At 35.8% G+C, this 22,698-nt stretch overlaps 1 protein-coding gene across 50 annotated transcripts in view; it reads right to left on the bottom strand.

Moving 5' to 3' along the window:
- The window catches only part of tp63 (tumor protein p63), a 118,629-nt gene that overhangs the window by 13,940 nt on the left and 81,991 nt on the right, over nt 1–22,698 (bottom strand). For 25 of the 50 annotated variants that reach the window (XM_073952526.1, XM_068221642.2, XM_068221639.2 and 22 more), the window contains 5 exons: nt 16,218–16,466; nt 2,609–2,795; nt 2,407–2,522; nt 469–578; nt 219–355 (listed from right to left, as the gene is read on the bottom strand). In XM_073952526.1, coding sequence (XP_073808627.1) covers nt 219–355; nt 469–578; nt 2,407–2,522; nt 2,609–2,795; nt 16,218–16,466 — 799 coding nt within the window. The remainder of the gene's footprint in view (nt 1–218; nt 356–468; nt 579–2,406; nt 2,523–2,608; nt 2,796–16,217; nt 16,467–22,698) is intronic. The other 25 variants (XM_068221638.2, XM_073952530.1, XM_068221640.2 and 22 more) reach the window with 1 other exon arrangement.

Raw genomic sequence — 22,698 nt, 5'->3', positions numbered from 1 at the left:
AGACAGAAGAAGTGAAACGGCTGTAGGAAAAGGTCTGCGAGCACAAGACAGAGCTAAAGCACAGCACAGGAGGAAGAACTGCAGTGTGGGTGTTTGTTAAGAGGACATGCAGTATGTGTAGGGGTGAGTGCACTAAGCATAAGAAACATGCAGCGCAAGTGTGTGTGTGTGTGTGTGTTTTAGATGAAGCCCAGTCACCAGCCCCCAGCATTACTTACGGCGTTTCGTACCCTCACTGCTCTTTGTGCCATCGGTGACGTGCTGTTTGCGGATGCTGTCCTCGTCAGCTTTGCGGTCACGTCCAGGGCACGCACAGATACGAGCCTCAAAACACCGTCGACCCAAAACCTGACCACTATAGAAATAGATTATGAAATTAAGTCAAATTTCAATATTTCTTCTACACAATATTATATATATATATTTTATTTTTTATTTTTTTATACAGTTTTTCTAAACAGTCTTTACTCTCTGGTTTCCAATGTGACAATGATGAGAATTGGCCGCCTGTTCATTCCGCCAACACAGCTGGAGTTACACATGAAATTGTACAAGATGGTTGTGAACTCTGTGCCCACCTGTTAATAGAGAATAGACGTGTTAAACAAGTCCAACATCTTTGCTTTTTGTATCAGTATCCTTTAAAAATGTGTCTTGCACAGAAACATTGCATACTGAGTCGAATGTGTATTACTTAATATGTTGTGAAAAATACTAAAATAAAATACTAATATTTCACAAAAGAATTCAGAGCCAATAGGCTATATGCACACAGATTTTTCATTTTCATCCAGTCAGCTCAAGGGCTTTCGGTGAACTGTCTTTCCATTACAAAATTGTCAAGTTTAAGATTTCTTTAAAAATCAACGATCCTCACTGCCTGTTAGATATACGATATGAAGTGGCTCTCAGATCAGACAAAAAGTACTCAGTTAAGTTCCATTTTAAAACATGACAGTTTATTTCACCCCAGTATTTTCAATGGAATTTCTGCGCTAACCTGTTGCAACGGACGGCCCTAGTCGTTACAAAGGTCTTTCAACTCGTTTTACACTTGTGTAACCCCACCGGTCCTACACCACCCAACCTGTTCTAAGCTGGTATCGAACCGGCTACCTTCCACATAGGAGTCGGTTGCTCTACCAAGGAGGCTAAAGACCATGGCTACTAGCATCTGTCGCTAGAGCACCTTTAGAGGTCAGAGCTGCACAGCACTTACTAGCTGGCCTCTGTTACACTCACCCCCTAAATCTCACTCCCATCCGAGTTACGGCACCAATGTAACCCCGCCGGTCCTACGCCACCCAACCCGCTCTGAGCTGGTATCAAACCGGCGACCTTCTGCATGGGAGTTGGTTGTTTTACCAAGGAAGCTAAAGACAACTAAACAAAAGCTTGCCGATTTAACTGAATTTATTGTAATTACATTACAACATCAATGCTGTAAAAAAAACCTTGTGAAATTAAAAAGTCACATTAAGCTTTCACCGGAAGTTTATCGTTGGCTTTAAAACTCTAGCTGTGCATAGAGCCCATTAAAGTAGGAATGCTTTTGTTCTCCTCTCCTTTTCAAAAGAACAAAAAAAGAAAAAGGAAATATTGTGGCCATCCAAGTGCAATACTGCAGCCATAAAAATTCTATAAATTAAATAATCCTGAATGAAGACTGGCAGTGGCAGTACATCAAAGGTATAGAGGGACATGTGCATGCACAAACTTGAAATCAGCTTAGTGAAATCAGCATACTAAACCATCTTCCCACATTCTGCCTTCATAGTGCTCTGTGTAGTACTTCAGTATGTTCAAAGTGCTCTGTGCTGCGATTTATACAATGTGAGGTTGTATTGATTTTTTAGCATGTAAAAATGTTGATTTTAGTGTGCAATGAACTTTAGTTCAACCTCAAAATGAAAAAAGGCTTCTGTAGATCTAAACAAAAATAACATTTTATAATATCTGAGTGATTTATGTCTTTCTACTGAAAGTCTGTCCACTTAAAACTTTCATATAGTGATTTAAAAATCAAACAGAAGCTTAAATAAGATGGCAAATAGCAAGAATAAACTTCATTGTAAATCAAGCACTCTATAGCTATACTACAAGTAAAATGAAATGTTAACATGCATATAAAACTGAATGAAATTGACTTACATTAAAAATAAAATTTGGTTTGATCTGTATTAACTTTAATCTCTCAAATAAGATCACAAATACATTCATGTGTGTTCCGTATATGTACAAGAGTTTACTTAAAACGTCATGAGGGTGAGTAAAAGACTTTCATTTTGAACTGAACTAATGCTTTAACATCTGCTGGGAGTGCTTTCAGGTGTGCAGGGTTTGTAGGAACAGCCAGGTTCACTGCAGTTCTTCTGTAATTGTAGGTGTGTGTATGTGTGTGTTCACCTGAGGGGGCTCATAAGGCACCAGCACACTTTGACGCCCAGTAATGGAATCCTCCACGTATTGAGCGTGACTGTTCCCCTCAACCCTAATAAGGTGACTGGGTGGGGCTATTTGGCCTATTGAACACAAAATCAGTAAATTATATGGAACATTAAAATGTTTAGCCAAATTTATACAGTCCAATTACAAAAGAGTGGCATACCGTCATTGAACTCTCTGCTCAGCTCGTGGTTCGGGCATCGTTTGACCACCTCAGTAACATGCTCTGCTTTCTTATAGACAGGCATGGCCCGTATGACTGCACCCTGGGGTGGGTTGGTTAGGACCTTGATTTGAATAGGACATGTTTTGGCAATCTGACAGTACAGCTTCTTCAACTCTGTGGAGTACTAAAGAAAACAGAGAGACGAGCATGGTTACACATAGCAAATAATATTAATATTCTTTCTTTTTTCCCAATCCAATAAATAAACATTAAAAAACTGGAGAAGTTATATAAATATATATAAAAACACGTACATATATACATGCAAACAAACATACATACATACATACATTTTTAAATATTTCCCAAATGTTGTTTAACAAAGCAAGGGAATTTTCACAGTATGTCTGATAATATTTTTTTATTCTAGAGAAAGTCTTATTTGTTTTATTTCAACTAAAATAAAAGCAGTTTTAACTTTTTAAACACCCTTTTAAGGTTAAAATTATTAGCCCCTTTAAGCTTTTTTTCAATAGCTACAGAACAAACCATCGTTATACAGTAACTTGCCTATTTACCCTAACCCACCTAGTTAACCTAATTAACTTAGTTAAGCCTTTAAATGTCACTTTAAGCTGTATAGAAGTGTCTTGAAAACCTCTAGTCAAATATTATAAATAAAAATATTTTAATAAAATAAATCAGTTATTAGAAAAGAGTTGTTAAAACTATTATGTTTAGAAATGTGCTGAAATGTGCTTCAACTGTATATAAAGCCTTTCTCGTAAACTCTCATAAAAGAGGCTTGTGAAGCAAGCTGCATTTTACTATGTTTAAAGAGAAGAGCAGCTGGCTTTAGGCGCTGGACTTCTGGTTCTGTCCTGCAGCTGTCATGGGTAAAGATATACCTGTGTTTAAGAACACTAAATAATGCTTTCCAAACTACATGATTTATCATCAGGACCCATCTCGAAGCTGAAATCATGTTTGCTGAAATTATATTCAGCTTAGTCCTGATAACCTTTAATTATAAAACAACAAATCACAAAATCAATAATCAAATTGTAAAATTCCAAAATTATGGTGCAATAAAGTATAGAGTTAATTGTATATATGGGTAATTCTTTAACTACGGGCAGTTTTATGTCTTTTCATCATTTATCCAAAAGTATATATCATTTTGTTCAAATTACTCTTTCTTTGTCAAACTAATAATGAAGCTTACTTAAAAAAAAAATTACTAGCTTTATATTATATTTTTTTCATATTATTCAACCTTCTTTTAGGTGTCAAAATCACTTTTTTAAGAGTTTTAAACTTCAACAATGAAAATAACATTTTAAAATGCTATTTATCTGGAAACTATTAATGTGTCTTAATTAAGCACTAGTGAAACAAGTTAAATATTTGATAAATATTAGTGTGAGGCTATTATCAAAATCAATTTTTCAACAAAATGTTCAGTGTCATTTCCATCACAACACTGTAATGTCGCTTTAAAAAAATTTGTGTGATAGATTGTTGATGTGGTTTCTCAACAATCTACAACAACCTATTACAAGAATCTATCACAAAAGTGTGAGTTTAGAGTTTAATAATTTTCTAATAAATATCTAATGTTTCACTACATTACCACTGATACATTGTCATTTCCATAACACCCAGTTATTTCCACCACCACCCTGTCATTTCCATCAACGCACAATGTTTTTTAGAATATTTCAAAAGTTTTCATCGCACATTAAAAATGTATTCACAACTTATAAGTTCATGCTTTATTTAATATGCAAATTCAATTTATATATATTTTAATAAGCTCTTAACCAAATTAATATTAAATTTTAGAGTGTGACAGGTGTACAATTCAGCATTTGGTCCTAAGAGACTAATTTATTTAATTAACGAATGTATAATTATTGTATACATTGTGGAAAGATTTTTTAAACTAGATACACTATCAGAAATAAAGGTACGTGAGCTGTCGCTGGGGTTGTACCTTTTCAAATGTACAAATTTGTATCTTGAAGGTTCATATTAATACCTCAAGGATACATAATAGTACCTAAAAAGTAAAAAAAAAAAATAGTTCCTCTTAAAATTTTTAGGTACTAAAATATACTTTTGGGGTACCATTATGGACCCTTTAAGTTCAAATGCGTACCTGTTAAAAAGGTACCACCTCAGTGATAGCACGCGTACGTTTATTTCTGAGAGTGTACAAAAATCATTTTAGACAATTTTTGACTGCCATAATTGATTTCATTTTGAAATAAAAGCTGTATATTGAGATATGGTGGAAATGACATTTGTTAATTTTATGATGGAAACTATGTTAAATATTAACAGTTTCACTTCTTATATATGTTTTTCCTCTAACAGATCTTAAAACTACACAAACTGTCTAAACTTATGAGGCTATGCTACGTTACTTTTGAATAAGTTTTTTTATTCAACTTCACAAGGTTAAAAGTGCGCAAAGCTGAAGAAATGCCCATATATTAAATAAATGCAAATCAAATGTGGTAATATCAACTGTATTTGCCAACATCCTCTTCATCACTGATGACTTGATGTTCAGGGTGTCACTGACCACAAAAAACACACACACAGTTGCATCACAGTGTTCTTGAATCATCCACAAGACCACAGGCTAACACTCAGCTCTTACTCATACCTACAGCATCATCAGGTGTTGAAGATACTGTCTAACCACACACAATAGGTCAAAAAAGAGAGATTTCCATGATTAAACAGTCTCACAAAGCGTGACCGCCAACATTGTGACAACAGCAAATCACCACTCAGCCACTGTCAATGTTGCAATAGATAATGGCATGCCATTGATTTTGTATTGTATATAATAATGGCTGGTTACACATCACTTCTTTTTCAAGACAAATAGCACCGATGACACTTTTCTTTGCAGCTTTTAAATGAATTCTTGTGCTGAAAGCAGCGTATCAAGAAAATAACTGTAAAAAACATTCCTGTCAAGTTCATTTCAAAAGGTTAGGAGGAAAGAAATAAAGAAAAAAAAGGGCTGTGAACATCGCCAGGGGCTGTTCTGAAGAACAATGCCACATTAAATTCCATCTCTATTAACTTTTGATATGAAGTGTTCCAATGAGAGGAGCCCATCCCAACACCTGCTTGTGAGCTTTCAAAGTGTTGCACAATCTGGACAAGAACAAACACACAAATCCTGGCCATTTCCAGAAGGAATTGATAGAATAAAACTGGATGAGAGAGAGAGCGAGCGAGAGAGAGAGCGAGCGAGAGAGAGAGAGAGAGAGAGAGAGAGAGAGTAAATATACTTATTATAGTATTATTACTATTTATTATTAATGTTTAATCCATAAATGTTTGTTGTTAAATGTACAGTTTATTCTAATTTATTATTTTCATTCATTCATTCTTTTTCTTTTTGGCTTAATCTCTTTATTAACCTGGGGTCGCCACAGCGGAATGAACCACCAACTCAACAAGTACACGTTTTACGCAGCGGACGCCCTTCCAGCCGCAACCCATCCCTGGGAAACATCCATATGCACTCATTCACACACACATACGCACGCGCACACACACACACACACACACGCACGCACGCACGCACGCACACACGCACGCATACACACACACACAGTCAATTTTAGCATACCCAATTCACCTGTACTGCATGTCTTTGGACTTGTGAGGGAAACCGGAGCACTCGTAGGAAACCCACGCAAACACGGGGAGAACATGCAAACTCCACACAGAAATGCCAACTGACCCAGCCGAGACTCGAACCAGCCACCTTCCTGCTGTGAGACGAACGTGCTACTAACTGCACCACCCCTTGATTTATTATTTTAGTAATGTATTAAGTTTTTTTTTAAATATATGTATTTTCTTTTTAATGTAAAGAGAGAAAGAGAAAACGAAAGTAACGAAAACTGAAGAAAAAAATCCTATGTTTGGAAATGAGGTGGAAAAGTTAACACTACTTAAAGTCTGATGAACTAAAAGCATATTAATGTACTTCCAACTAAAATAAATTACTGGGTAGGAGGCATCATTCTCTCATAGCAAACTAAAGGTAAGAGAGGTGTGGTTAAGAATATTAATATGGAGTTGCTATGGAAGCCCTCAGATTGACATCAACAGAAGTATCGCATCTTCAAAGGTTTAAGGAAATGGTCAAAAGAAAAAAAAAGTGAGTTAAAGTAAACAGTACATTCTGATCTGATTTCATGAATTTTCTATCATGAACTACTTAAATGTATTTGTTAATTAAGAATAAAAAAAAGTTAAATTCGATACATTAATGTTTTAAATAAATATTAATGAATTAAAAAATATTTAATTTAATTAACAGTAAATCAATGCATAAAGGAATATTGTTTTTTCCCCCTAATTTCATTACTTCATTAATTTTCTTTTCAGCTTAGTCCCTTTATTAATCTGGGGTCGCCACAGCAGAATGAACTGCCAATTTATCCAGCATACTGTATGTTTTATGCAGCGGATGCCCTTCCAGCTGCAACCCATCACTGGGTTATATATGTATAACATGGTTGAAATAAACTTTGTTAACTATAACTACATACTTTACAAAATTATTAAAATAACTTTCTGATATTAAAATAAATTCTGTACAATCAATTGTATGACTTCTAAAATAAAAATAGTTCATTAAGTCTATATTTTTGTCAGCCGATCTGTCACCTCTCATGCATTAGCTGATGATGTCTCCATCAGAAAGCATCTCCACTCTCTGAACTGCCTGCACCCATTTTAGCTTGGACTAATTTAGCACCAGGGTGCTTTCACCGATGGATGATGGAGGTGTTTTATGCGTGAATGAAGTCCATGTTTTGAAAGGTGTTCTATATAAAAGAAAGATAAATAACTGTAATTACCCCTCTGCTCTCAACTCGATATGCCTCTGTACGCTCCTGTCATTCAACTAAATGAGGTGAGAGATAGAGATTTTCCCCTTACCAAAGCTCTCTGTATAATATATGTAATATGCCAGTATATGTGTGTTTTGTCTGTCTGTCTGTCTGTCTGTCTGTCTGTCTGTCTGTCTATCTAATTTGTATTGCTTTGTAACATTGGGGTATTTTACATAGTCATTCCAATAAAGCTCTATTGAATTTAATTTAATTGATTGAATTGATGAATTAAATTAAATAGAACTGAATTGAGAGAAAGACAGGGGTTCAAAGAATGAATACCTAAGGGTCAGTCTCAATTACACACATGCACACACACAAAGCTAGACAGTTACAAATGACAGAAGCTTGACACACACTAACAACAAACGCTGTTCTTACATACTTTGTAACAGTGTCAACTCCGACCTACAAACCTTACCACACAAACAAAGAAGTTGATGTACCAATTCTAGCCCTAAAGCAACACATTTTAAAAATGCAAATATCTGCGGAGGCTGCCGTGTTTGCTCAGGGCCAAATGAGGCGCTTCTGACTGAAAAACACACAGACACACATGATGACGGGTGGAGCCACACGGAGAGCTGATGAATCGGAGGCATTGGCTGTTTTGTAGGGAGAGGCACCGCGGTGTTAACATATAATTATGTTCCAGTCATGGGTTGCAATATCAATTACACACTTTGAGAATGTAACAAAAAAAGGTTAAAGTTACGTTTTAAACAAAAAAAGAGGATATGACAGTCTGGGATGGGGAGAATTTAATAACATTTTACAATCAGGCTTTATAACCTAGTAAAGAATAATATTTATTAAACATTTATTGTTTTTGGTTAATGATGTTCATTTAAAATTCACATTACTGTTTATGGTTAAATCATGGTAACACAAATATCATAACATGAATGTTATATAACATCTATTGTTGGTGCTGTTAAAAGTCTGATTAAAGGATCACAGTGCAAGAGTGCACATCTACTGTTTTTTTTTTAAGTTTTGCATTTGTCAGCAAGACATTAATGATTTCAATTTTCACATCACATTTAGAATGATCACATATTATTTTATACATTTTGATGAGTGTGGGTCAGAATAAATATTGTGTTTAATTTTAACACAAAGAGACTGTGCACATTATTTTACACATTTAGAAATTGTATTATTACAAAATTTATTTTGCAGATACTTAATAAGTGTCTTTTTTCATGACTTTTTACATAAAATCCCTTTTGCTAATATTATTTGATGTGGACACTAAATTAAAAATTTAAATTAAGTTTTGAAAAATTATAGAATTTTTGCAAAATTACTAACTTGGATTTTATTCATTCATTCATTCATTCATTTACTTTTCTGCTTAGTCCCTTTGTTGATCAGGGGTCCCCACAGTGGAATAAACAGCCAACTTATCCACCATATATTTTACACAGCGGATGCCCTTCTAGCTGCGACCCATCACTGGGAAACACCCATACACACTCAATCACACACATACACTATGATCAATTTAGCTTACCCAATTCACTAATGTCTTTGGACTTGTGGGGGAAACCGGAGCACCCGGAGGAAACCCACGCCAACATGTGGAGAACATACAAACTTCACACAGAAACGCTAACTGACTCAGCCGAGGCTCGAGCCAGCGACCTCCTTGCTGTGAGATGATCATGCTACCCACTGCGCCACCGTGTCGCCGCCCAACTTGGCTTTTTAGGTTTGTAAAATCGTAATAGTTTTAGCTTTTTTAATTTCAGGTTTTGTTTTCAGCTTTTTAAATTACCCATTTTTTAGGCAAACTATTATATTGTTCAAGATTTATAAATGAGATCAAATTTCCTTTTCAGGTGGTCATCAGGTGGGGCGCTGTTGCCTCACAGCAAGAAGGTCACTGGTTGGAGTCCTGGTTGGTCCAATTGGCATTTTTAAGTGGAGTTTGCATGTTCTCCCTGTTGGTGTGGGTTTCCTCCAGGTGCTGTGGTTTCCCCCAGAGTCCAAAGACATGCGGTATATGTGAATTGGATTAACTAAATGGGCTGTAGTATGTGGATGTGAGACTGTATGGGTGTTTCCCAGTGATGGGTTGCAGCTAAAAGGGCATTCCCTGCAAAAAACATATGCTGGAATAATTGGCGGTTTATTCCACTGTGGAGGCCCCTGATAAATTAGGGACTAAGCTGAATGAAAATGAATGAATGAATGAATAAATGAATGAAGGAAGGTGGTCATCAGCTATCAACCAACAAATTTAACCTTATTGTAAAGTCTGACCCTGAACTTAACAATAATTTGACTAAAAAAATTTAGCAATTTAAATAAATCAGCATTCTATTAATGTATACGTTGTTAAGATTGAACAATATTTGCAATATATACTTATTTTCAAATATTTGGAATAATTTGGGAGTATTTGCATGTATAATTAACTGATATTTGGGCTTTCAAAAAAATCCAAATACTGTTTAAATAATGTTTAAAGTTTTGACATTTTACAATAGGAAATTTAATGGAACTTCATCTTAAATTAATATTTGAATTATTTTTGGCATGAAAGAAAGTTTGACAATTTTAACCCATACAATGTATTTTTAGTAATTCCTGCAAGTATACCCGTACAACATAAGACATAAAGGTTTTGTGGAGCTGAGTGACATTTGTGAACTGACTGACTTAACAGATATCTAAGAAGATTTGGTAGGTAGAATTTTAAAATTATGTTTTATTTTTGCAGACCATGCGTGCAGTTGATTAATTTGCAACCAGCGTGAACAAAATATGAAAAATCTGCTGTTTTATGCATGACTAATGCAACAGCATATTTATAGTTGTTTAGCTTCCCTTTGTGCCCTGCAGCCTTTTATTACCATGCTAAATAAAAGAAAATTCTATGATGTGATTTATTAACTTAATTCTTTATTATAGGCACAGAAATCGACCAAGAGATTGCTACACATACCGAGATTTATGTGCACACAGTAAAACCGCAGTCAGACACACAACAAACGCACACACATACAGTTCTGTACGTGTTGTGACAAGTTTGTAGCTGCAGTGTGTGTGTTTGAGCAGAGCAAGGCTGTGGGCTAAGGCTGTATTCGTGTCTCAGCATGGTGGGGCGGGTTGGCCTAACGCTCTGGCGCCTCTGGTCTTGTCCCACCTCATACCTGACATGTACCATCACGCCTGTTGCTTCTCCCAAAACCAACTTCATTTGGAAAGATATTAAAATAGTTTTTTCCTCCTTCGGGTTTAGTGGGGAAAACTTCAGAAACACCTTGTTGAGTTTCAAAATCAAAACATCGGCAGTCATCACTCAAATCCAAATTGTAAACAGGGAAATGCAAATCTGTTCACATGCAAATTACAAACTGCACTCTTCATTTAATATCAGTGCATGTTATATTTTATGTTAAACATTTAAAGGGCAAAGTTTAATCTGCACATACTTTGGAAAACAAATGCAAATTTGCAATGGCACACTTTGTTGAGCAGGAGAGATTTAGCCATTGCTTTGATTAGCAAATCAACAGCCATGATGTTGCTAGACTTGCCAGAAAAACTTGCATAGTGCAGATTTACTTCAGTTGATTTGAAAGTGAAAATCAGACCTTTTGCACACAAAGTAGAAAGTAAAAGGTGCATATCGACATTTTCCTGCAACTTGTTTTGAAAAAGCATCAACGGTTGGAGGGAGATTATTCTGATCATTAGATTCATACTTTCTCTAGTGAGGAAAACAAATGCCCCCATGCTTCCTGGCACTAGTTAATGCCCTGTGATTAAATTATATGCTTTGGAAATGTGATCTTTCCCAGAAAACGTGTGACAAGCTTTGGTGTAATTATGCTGGATTTCCCCTCGTTTTGCTCAATGGATGCCCCGAGTGCTGCCAAATTCTTTCCCCTCAGCTACCTTTATGTCTTCTGTGCTTAAAATGAAGGTGTTCATGTTTCTTGTTCATTTACCCTCCGAAGCCGTTGAACAAAAAGTGGGCTCTAAGGTCAAGTCTAATAAGTAGATGCTGGGCCTTTTCAGAGAGCACTATTGTATCTCGACTGGCCGACTGAAGATGGAGATTATGATCCTGCAAGTGAGCTAAAGCTGCCACTGTGGCCTTACCGACAAACGGATCTATCTTTGACTCAGTCCAGTTGCACGCTCTTTATGAGCACAGGTAATCTTTCATTGTTCAAAGTCACAAAACAACAAGAAAGGCAAATCTCCAAACAGAACCTGTCAGAGAAAGATACGCCTTTCTTAGAATTCATAACCTCTCCCTGCTTTTCTTTCTTCTTCCTCTGCTTGCTCTGGCTTTTAGGGCTTTACGTGGCAATGTCAGACGAGTCTCGACAAGCTCGTTGACACAAACAAGTCTCAGCTCCATCTCACGAGGCGTGGGACGGGCCTGCAGATGTTCCGTGGACAAGTCGTATCTTGCCACCTTTCGCTGGAACACTCGTCTCTTTGAGCGCTTCTGTCCTCCCCCAACTTCTATCCTCCTTCTCATCTCCTTGTCCTGCGGCGTTATGAGAGACGTAGCCGACAAGCTTTACTCATTGAGCAGTGAACAGCCCCTTCGGCACTGCAGGGTTCAGGAGGAAGGCATGGAGTATTTACACGAGTATTACTGACCCATTCTTCTAATCCTCAACTCACTTCTTGAGACAACAACTCCAGTGGTCGCATTCCTACGGTCATACAGGTGAAAACCAACGGGCAAACAAAACCATGCCGTACTGTGAGACGTGTTGCTGATAAGTTGACATCCGAAGGCAGCCAAAATGGTGGCCCTGCACTAAAAGAACAAGCAAAATAAACACTGACGAGTCAGAAGTGAACCGAAAATGATAGAGGAGATTGGCTTCCTTTGAAAATTTAAAACGAAAAACAATGTTCTTGTATGATTTGTCTTATCACTGACATCAACAGAAAAATCAGGATTGCAAAAGCTTTCCCGTAAATGAGAAGTGGTAGGATGCAATACCAGGAAATGTTTGCGTGGGTGTGTGTGTGTCATGCTGGACTAGATTGAATTGCATATGGAGAAGAAGAGTGGTTTACATAAAGTGGAACGGTGACAAAAAAAAGCATTTCGTTTAGCTTAATTGCAGAGGAGACACTCTTCCCAATGTTCTGTGCACTTTGAAAAAATGAAACTGTGATTGAGCAGCGATGATTTAAATGAGACAACCGAGGGTGTGGCGTCTTTCTCACACCCAGAAGCCTTCCAAGTACGGTGAGGTGTCTGACAACTGCTGCTGTATTGGTGAAATCAAGGAGCGAGGATGACAAGAGCTGTTGTGGGAATAGGGTAAATGTCACAATCCCACACTGCACTGCAGCCAATGAGCACAGAGCAACTCGCAACCAATCTCTGCTCAACTTGTTTACTTAAAGATGTGAGATGGCATTACCGCAACTGGTTTTTCAAGACCACAATCTGCCAAATTCAAGATTAACAAGACATTGGTTTATAATGGCTGGGACTTTTATCTCAATTAATGTCTGTGATTTAATGACTTCCACAGTTGCGCTCAAGTTCAATAGCATAAATGGATCACATTTAGCGAAAAAAGTTGACATTATTGCTAATATAAAGGACAGCGAAAAAGAGAAAAGATGATCAACTTATGACTGCAAAGCCCTTAATTAGTTAAGACTAGTTAGCTATCGCTAGGGTGCGCTGTGCAACTGAAGGACAGTTTTTTTTTTGTTTTGTTTTTTTGCTCAATGCATTGATGGGATTGTCCTTCTGCTACTACAACTAGCCCAGCGGGTTTAGTTGGTTTGATTATCAAGCGGTGACACCTATCTATGCAAAACAAAGTCACAGAGACACAGCTACCGCAATGTTCACTGATGCGCCCTGATTCCGCTATGCGGATATAGCGGTTCATGAAAAAAACTTTACCAGCAGGGGTCAGCCGTGGCCATTTTTCTTGCTTTTGCCTGCTTCAATATTTTATTTTCTAAGTCATTTATTTACACTAGTCTAGTGGTGCTGGTTTTGAAAAATTGCACTTAATTATCTTATGACAACACTTCAGTGCGATTTTTTTTTAGAATGGGATGCTTAAATGCTGTGGTGTAAAGTAATTAATAACAAATATTAATATGAATGTAATTAAGTAGTTTTTCTCAGGAATTGTAATTTACTAAGTAGTTTTATAAATGTGTACTTTTACTTGAGTACATTTTAGTGCAGTATCTGTACTTTACTCCACTACTTTCCTTCAACCTGCAGTCACTACATGATTTTTTCTTGTCTATGGGGATTTTTAAAAATCTTGTCCTGTGATTCCTGTCCAATCAAATCACACACAGAAGGTAAATCGCATCATAATGAACAACCTCAAGACATGGGCGATTTATAATTGCAGTAAATTGTTTGGAAGCATTGAAGAAAATGTCTAAAATCTTTACACGCATTGACCCAGAGACTGTTTTGATGCATGTTACTGATGAGAAAATGACAGATGTTTACTGTATGATGACTGAAATAGCCTAAACACCCAGCAGGCACAAGACGTCAACATAATGTCAGATTGACATTGTACCCCAACGTCATAGGGACGTTGCATATTGTTTGGAAATTAAAATTGTGTTGACGTCAGAACTCAACTTCAGGTCAATGTCCAACGTCCAACCTAAAACCAACCAAATATTTACGTCTAATGATGTTACAGCTTGGCGTTGTGTGGATGTTACCACTATGATGTCTATCAGACATTGGTTTTAGTTGCCATACCTGATGAATAAATGTCAGTATTTGATGTCAATATGACATTGGTTAAAGATGTTGGCTCGATGTTAGATTTTGATCATTATCCAACACAACCTAAAATCAACCAAATATCAACGTCATTTGACATCGTTATTGGAGATCAAAATAACGTTGTCCTTAGACACTAGCAAGACAGAATTTTGGTCACCTGACATCACAACCTAAAACTAACCTAATATTAATGTCTTATAAAGTTGTGTACCTGCTGGGCAATAACTAGATGCAGTAATGTTACGTTTACGCACACAAATTACATGTAAATGCTTTAGCATTTAACAGTGTAATAATCAATACTCACTACTCATAAGTACTTTAGAAAGGGCTACTTTTTAATCCTACTTTGAGTAATATTTACAACAGATACTTTTTAGATATTTTTCTTTTTCAGATATTTTTAGGCAAGTAATTGTACTTTTTAATGAGTATGGTTTTTCAGTACTTTTTCCACCACTGCTTCAATGATAATAAATGCTGAAAATGTAATCAGGAGATTGGTACATACTTTCATCCATTGTGGCAATGTACAAAGATTCAACCCTTTTGGGAATCTGCGTTAAGACAATTAGGTAGATGTCAGTGATTTGATATCCCTCTCTCACCCAGGATGTGCCTTTTAGGTGACAAAACTGAGGTTCCACATATTACAAATGATGAGTTCACCCTTATTTGGAAAATATTCAATGTTCTACACTTAAATTATGGATGGAATCCACGATTGAGAATGTATCATATAAGAAAATGTTGGCTAAAATGAATGTAATTACAAGGAAATAGATAAATGGGAGATTTTAATTTCCTCACTTGAAATACCAATGTATCTAACCTGTTATGCTTTGTACTATTATTTTTAGTATTTCTATATATTTTTTACTGGTTGTCGAATTGTTTATTTATTTTCTAAAAATGCATAAATTGTGAAGAACTTTACATTTTATATATTTGTGTGGTATTGTATGTTACATAAAAAAACTAATGAAAATTTATTTTTTAAATTAAACATTTTTGAAAAAACAAAAACAAAAAAAACAGCCCAATTTAATCCAACAGGGACTTTTTTTTTCTTCCAGCCAGGTGGATATTATAACTGACATCTTTCATATATATCACAGATGTGCCTAACGCTGAGATCAGACAGATCAAAATGTTACTGTCCTCCTAGAGGAAGAAGACCCTTCACAGCACAGACCTATTGCTTTAAAGTGACATCACATAGTCTTTGTCCTTGTGTAACACAGAACCACAATACATTGTCAGAACACAACAAAACACTCCAAATGCTATATAGAGGGCTGAAATGAATGGTTATGACTGATTTACGACCAGAGGGCAGGAGGTCCAATTTCCTGGTGCAGAAATATTTAGTTGTCACCCTAAAGCCAGATACTTAACCCCAATAAGGAAAAACATACTCCGGTTTCTCTGCTTCCAGCCTTAATCCCATAAATATATGACTAATATTTTATATATGGGTCAAAAGCAGGTAAAAATAATCATCTTTAGACATGAATACTTCACACTTTTACAAACTGTAACTATATTTAACTATGAAAAAATTCCAATTATACACAAATTAAAAACATTATTGTAATAATAGTTTACTTTTTTGACTCCCAGAAAAATGTACATGCTTAAAACTATAAGAATACACTTAATAAAGCATAATTATAAAAGTAAATCATTTAGAAATTAGTTAAGAAACTAACAAAATACAATTGTTTTAGTATTATTATTTTATTAACCAACTATCCAGTAAAGAAAAAAAATGTAAAAATGTGCATCCCTTCAACACCTCAGACATTCATTCCAAATGTACAGACTCATCCATGTCCCTACATGAGAAATTTGCTACAGAGAAATGAGAAATGACTACATTTGCTGTATGTCTTACCGTCCAGGTTGCAGATTTGGCTGTGCTGGACTGCTGGAAGGACACATCAAAGGTGTGTGGGCCAGCGTAGTCTGTGTTGGATGGGATGGCAGGTGATGGAGAGAGGGCTTCAAAGGTGGAGCTGGGCTGGGCATAGGGCGATGGTGCCGTCACATTGTTTTGAGCATGATCGTTGTTGTAGGGGCTGGTGGATGTGGAGCCCCCATTTTGATCCATGCTGTTGAGAAGCCCCAGGCTTGTATACTGAGGCTGGAGGAAAAACAAAAAGCATTTTCATCAGCATTATATCGTTTCCAGTGTTTATGGTATTAGCGATGTCATATGAACAAAGACACAATATTCATCAAACCATTAATGAGTTGTTTTCACAACACAGCTTCTTTTGATGTTAATACATCAGGCTATGATGTAATGGTGGGCTTGGAGAAACAGATGATGTGCATAACAGCCAGCACTTGGCGGACTTAAGTAAGTCTTTCCACAATATGTTTAGGTAAGAGAGAGGTTATACTTATTCTCAAACAGTAAAAAGCCAAAGACAGATAAAAAGAGCAGATGCATTCTAAAAAAAGGGAAGTAAAGTCAGCTATGCTATTTAAAGCTATTATTTAAATAATTGGAATACATTGGAGTTAGGATGCTTCCACCTAATAGTCACATTTCAAACTAATCGAAAGCAGCCGAACATCCTCAAAATGACATGCTCACATGCTCAAAATGAGCTCCTTCTAAATTCATACTACATAATACATTTATCTCATCATTTTAATTCTATACTACTGGTATAACATTGCAGTTTATCACTGTGTAAACAGCCATCATATTCAGAAACAATTAAGTCTTTAGCACAATGTAATCTCTTTAAGTTTGTGAGGTCTGCAAGAATTGATGAAGACTTTAAATGAACTGGAAGATGCAGTAACAACAAAGCGAGATGGGGTCAGTGAGGGGGATGACTAGCGAATGGCCAATACACAGTTCACACAGCTCCTGTTGCCTTGTTCCAGTGAAGGCGCAGAGAGGAATTAAAATGACTGTCATTTGAGAGAAAGAAGAATGTTCTGGAGGCAAGCCAGCCTTTTCCAGCCCCACTCCTCCAGTCCATTCCTTTCCATTAATACACACCACATTCCTGGATGAGGTGCCATGGTTGTGTTTCTCTTTAAACCGTCATTAATCTCAACCGAGTCCCTTGTTTATTTTAGGCATGGATGGAGACAGCTGTCCAGATTGCACGCTTATCCTCTTTCCCACTCTTTTCCTGCTTCATTCTATTTTACTCTATCAAGTAAAAAAAACTCCTGGTGCTGCTGGTGGTTTGGCTGAATCACAAATAGGGCCAAGTAGAAGAAAAATTTGATGAGTTTACAGTTTTAATTTTGTAAAATCCAACTGATTACAGTTTTTTTATGTATAAGTAAAATATTGATATATTGATATAAGTTGTAAATAATGATTATTGAAGCATGCCTTACAAGAAAAATGTTTATTTCACGTATAGTTTCTTTGTGTATAGTAAAAGTTGTTTCTAAATCAGCATTTTTTTCAGTGTATATTTATAATGATCACCTTGCCATTGAATTATAGAAAACACAATAAAGTTGCAGAATGGCTGTTTCTAACACAATGATTGAGGAAGTGAAAGGAAATTTAATATCTTTCACTCTTCTAAACAACATAAAGCATCTCAACTTTTCTTCGTATCATTGAAACAATTATTGAATTTTCTTTATATATTGGGTAAACAAAAAAGCTAAAATATTTGTATTGTTTTCCTTTGATCACAAGTAGTTTAACTAACTATGAAAAAATTCTACTCAGAGATATTTTATATACACACACACACACGCACGCACGCACGCACACACACACACACACACAGTTGAAGTCAGAATTATAGGCCCCCTGAATTATTTAAAAAAAATGGCAGTAATAATATTTGACTAGATGTTTTTCAAGACACTTTTGTACAGCTTAAAGTGATATTTAAAGGCTTAACTGGGTTATTTATGTTAACTAGGCAGGATTGAATAATTAGGCAAGTTATTGTATAACGATGGTTCTGTAAACTATCGAAAAATATATAGCTTAAAAGGGCTCATAATTTTGACCTTAAAATAGTGTTCATAAAATTAAAAGCTGCTTTTATTCTAGCCGAAATAAAACAAATAAGAAAATAAGAAAATAAATAAGAAAAAATATTATCAGATATACTGTGAAAATTTCCTTGCTCTGTTAAACATCATTTGAGAAAAATAAAAAAAAGAAAAACATTCAAAGGGGGCTAATAATTCTGACTTCAACTGTATATATATATATATATATATATATATATATATATATATATATATATATATATATATATATATATATATATATATATATATATATAGTTTTTTAAAAGTTGCCCTACAGGGACAATGTTTGCTTGTCAAACTAATATGCTCAAATGATAAATGTATACATTTTCTAGATGTATTCTATTTTTCACATTTTATTGGTGTTACTTAACTATAATAACAAAAAAAAAATTTAACTTTTATTATTTTCAATTATTTGAAATGAACACTAATTTTCTACTCCCACACCCAAGAGTGGGTCATTTCCATGACCTCAGCATACCTCTCTAACAGTGCCGTAGGGTATAAGAAAGAGAATTGCCATTTGCGATGTACAGACAGGGGTCATTGTGTGTGCGTGTGTGCCACGAGCCTGCTCAGCCTTCTGGAAACAATAAGTCTCAGGCTTTTAAGAGCCTGTCTGAAGAAACAATAGATCTGGTCCATGGGTGTATGAAAAGAAGTGTATTGTAAGAGTAGATGCACATACCCACACAAAGATGACCCAAACACTAGAGTTGTTCCCTCCAGCCTTAACTGCGCTTCTCAAACACACACGTCCTTACAATGGAGCAATTAGGAGATAATGGAATCTTTTAGAGACAGTAAGTCAGCTTGTGAGTCTGATCCCACTACCACTGCGTCTACTTCAAGACACTAGTAGTGCATTAGCATTCATTTTAAATTAAAATTAAAGCTATAGGCTTTCAGAGAGATAAAAAAAAAAATCTACAATAAACAACAATCTTAAGCTGGTAAATTGTCAAAATGCGAAAAATTAACATTACAGTTCATTTCTACATACGCACACACATAAAAACTGATGGAAATTTTAAAGTTCATTTAGCAATGCTCTGCTGAAATAAGACACATTTATGCACTGTTTTCAAGAGTTAATTTAATGTGCAGATGTTCACAAAAATGACAATGTTTTCAGATTAAGCCAATTGATTTATGCAATTGCCCTTTATGATTTATTTAAACATACACAAATACCTACACTACCTTACTTAAATACCATTCCTTACATAAAGCAGAAGGACAGTTAAAGTGCAAAAGTGAGGGGAGTAAAGTTTATGATCTCTGCTTATGTTAAATATGAGGAAGTACTAAATCAAAGTTTGTTTACACAAAACATCCCAGCAGAAACCATTTAGTCTTCTTGATCAGAGTATAATTTTTCTCCAGCACCTAATCAATTTCTTTATCCTCCACAATGAAACAACTATATAACAACCACTTTAGCTGCTCTTAAAAATGCCATGCTGTTTATAGCCTCCCCGAGAAGCGTGAGCCCTTAGGATGTCAAGATGCTTATGCAGAACCATAAATTAGATGGTCGTGTCAGGACAGCCTTTATAATATTGGTTAAAGTTTGAGTAATAATATGCATTGATTGCTAAATAAAAAAAGGGAATAAGATTAAATAGCTGAATGGGGAAAAAAAATTATTAAAGTTAATAAACTTTAACTTTTTGAAATGCTACAAGGGATATGATTGCATTACGAGTATTTCATTCCTAAAAATACAAACAAATATGTGAGAATAATTAATTGCAATACTTTATGAAATATGCAATCTACAGATCATACCATTTTGATGACCCTTTCCATTGTGCCTAAATATATAAAATACACATATATAAAATATATGATGCAATATTAAAATTCAGTGTTTAGCTGTTTCTTTGAAAACATTTAGGCAAAAAATAATAAAAACCTAACTTTCAATCAAGATAATATTTTCAGTTTTGTTAATATCAGTCTCCAATTAGTTCCATAGTCAACAAAGAACATCTTTTAAATCTGTGAGTTGTGAAAAACGCCAACTGTACACCTGATTTTCAGCCTACAATGCTAACTGTCTTAGATCCTGATTCCACAAGAAGTATCCCAATAACCAAAACCGCTAAATAGCTGCTACTTCATTCAAAGTAGTTTAGAGTTTAAAAGCAGACCGAAGGCTCCTAACTCTAGAGCACTGACAGGAGCTGAGGCTGCCCTGGCCTGAGGGGGTGAAATGGCTGCCATTCCTGGGTGTGTTCCACTGACCTGGGCAGTCTGTAACCCGGGATGGGTGTTGAGAACATCTGTGAGGCCTTGATGAGTGACCACAGGGGTAGAAAGCATTAAGTAGTAAATTGGGGAAGGTGGAGGGGTGGTGGGGTCTTTTTCTCTTCGCACTTCGTACCCAGTGGGCTGGGCAGAGCAGATGATTGTATCTGTGACCACCACAGCTAAAACAATTACAACTCCTAGACTTCTCAGGATCAATGTGATGCATGCATTCTTCAAAGCGGCTCCACAATCTGTCACTCAGACAAGCCGGAGGTAAACCTGAAGCCCCTCTGATGAGTGAAACTTGACTGATTCTTTTGGGGTTCCGAAACACTAAATAACCTCAGCTTTAGATGTGAATCTGAGGCTGTTTCAGAAAGGAGGTTAAGTGAAATCTCAGAGTATGTCAACCCTGAAATGAGGGAAACTCAGATTTTTTTTGTTTCAGAATGAAAGGTATGTCAAACCTGAAAAAGTCAGAAATGGTGCTTGACTAACATTAACACTTTCTCAGGTGTGACATATCTCCCATTCTGAAACGGAAAACACACAGTTTCCCTTATTTCAGGGTTAACATACTCTGAGTTTTGACTTAACCTCCTATCTGAAATGGGCTTTTGATCTATTTGAACCTTCCCTTAAAATATTTGCAGTAAATCGAAAACACTATCTCATTTCTCCTGAATTCTTTACACCTCCATGTCTCCTCTTACAAAACAAAACATGCGTGTCTACGGACCCATAACCCGTACCATGATTAAAGAGAGTGAGAGACCGAGCGTTTAAAAGCATTAATCAAAGCTGTGTGGGCAGTGGATTGGTTTACTAAAGCCAGCTTTAACAACACTAGGAGGTGGGGGGGAGAAGACTGGACTGTGTTTCTACCAACAGGTTTGTCTGTGAGCTAACGGTGTTGTGTTGACAACGGTGTTGTGTTGTGTATAAGTAAAGCAGCGCTGAAATCACAGTCTGAACTACCACCTGTCAGGAAGGAATGGGGGTGCTTTTAGAGAACAAATACAGATCCGGCTGCTATCTTAGTTGGCTTAGGATGCTCAAGTATTGAACTTCAGGTGTATTATATTGAAGTAAGTACAAATTAAGCTGTTTGATGAAAATTCTGTTGAAATATATTTAATAGTTTTTAAAAAAATTGAAAAACTAATAGTTAAAAAAAATCATATTAGGAAATAACTAAATATTCACTCCATAAATTAGCATCCATACATTGAATCAGTGTTTACTTATTACTTCAGTTAAACAAAATAATCCGGGAAATCTGATAACTATCATCCATGACTATTCAAAAACACATTAGTAACCTGACACGAAATTCAAGCTTTGCTGTGAAATCATGATCCCTTTGTCACCTTAGTCAATTATACTGACTTAAACTATTATTATTATTATTATTTTCCCTTTCCTCTTGTTGCAATAAAATGACTTTGACTGATATTTTTGGACGAACTGCACACTTAAAAAAAGGATAAAAAGTTTTGTTCTTTTATAAAAAATAATAAATAAATGCACAAACAGTAAGTAAATGGAATTAACCATCCAATAAGTGATATTAAGGTTAAGTAAAAGTAGACTCCATTAGTACTTTCTCAAAGCAAACGGTCCGATTGCAGCCCATTGTCCTATACAAACAAGACTATCAGTCTCACCGTCTCAAACAAATCCATTATTTGCCAAATACCTTGACTCAACCCAAGAGCAGTGCACTGTAGACAAAACAACAGCTAGACAAGCCATTAGAGCAATTCACATTGATTTTTATCAGTGTATACACACCGATTTCTCACACCCATGCATCAATGTTAAATCCATTATCACGCATCATCCGACATGATGTATTAAATGCAAACATTTTACATTCTAAAGCACTGCTGTAAAAACTTTTGCGATTGTGCACGAGCACTATAAAAATTACACAAATCAAAGCATATACTAAAGTATGAAAAAAGTGTCAAACTAAAACAACAAAATCACAAGATTTTTATTTTTTTGTTTCACCTCAAGAAGAAAAGAATGTACGCAACACATTTCGCAATGCCTTGGCAAGGCCTAGCTCATTTTTATAA

This window comes from Danio rerio, chromosome 6 (assembly GCF_049306965.1).
Source record: "Danio rerio strain Tuebingen ecotype United States chromosome 6, GRCz12tu, whole genome shotgun sequence".
NCBI classification, from domain to species: domain Eukaryota; kingdom Metazoa; phylum Chordata; class Actinopteri; order Cypriniformes; family Danionidae; genus Danio; species Danio rerio.
The sequence above is the reverse complement of the archived record's forward strand: the minus strand, read 5'-3'. Positions and strand labels throughout refer to the sequence as shown.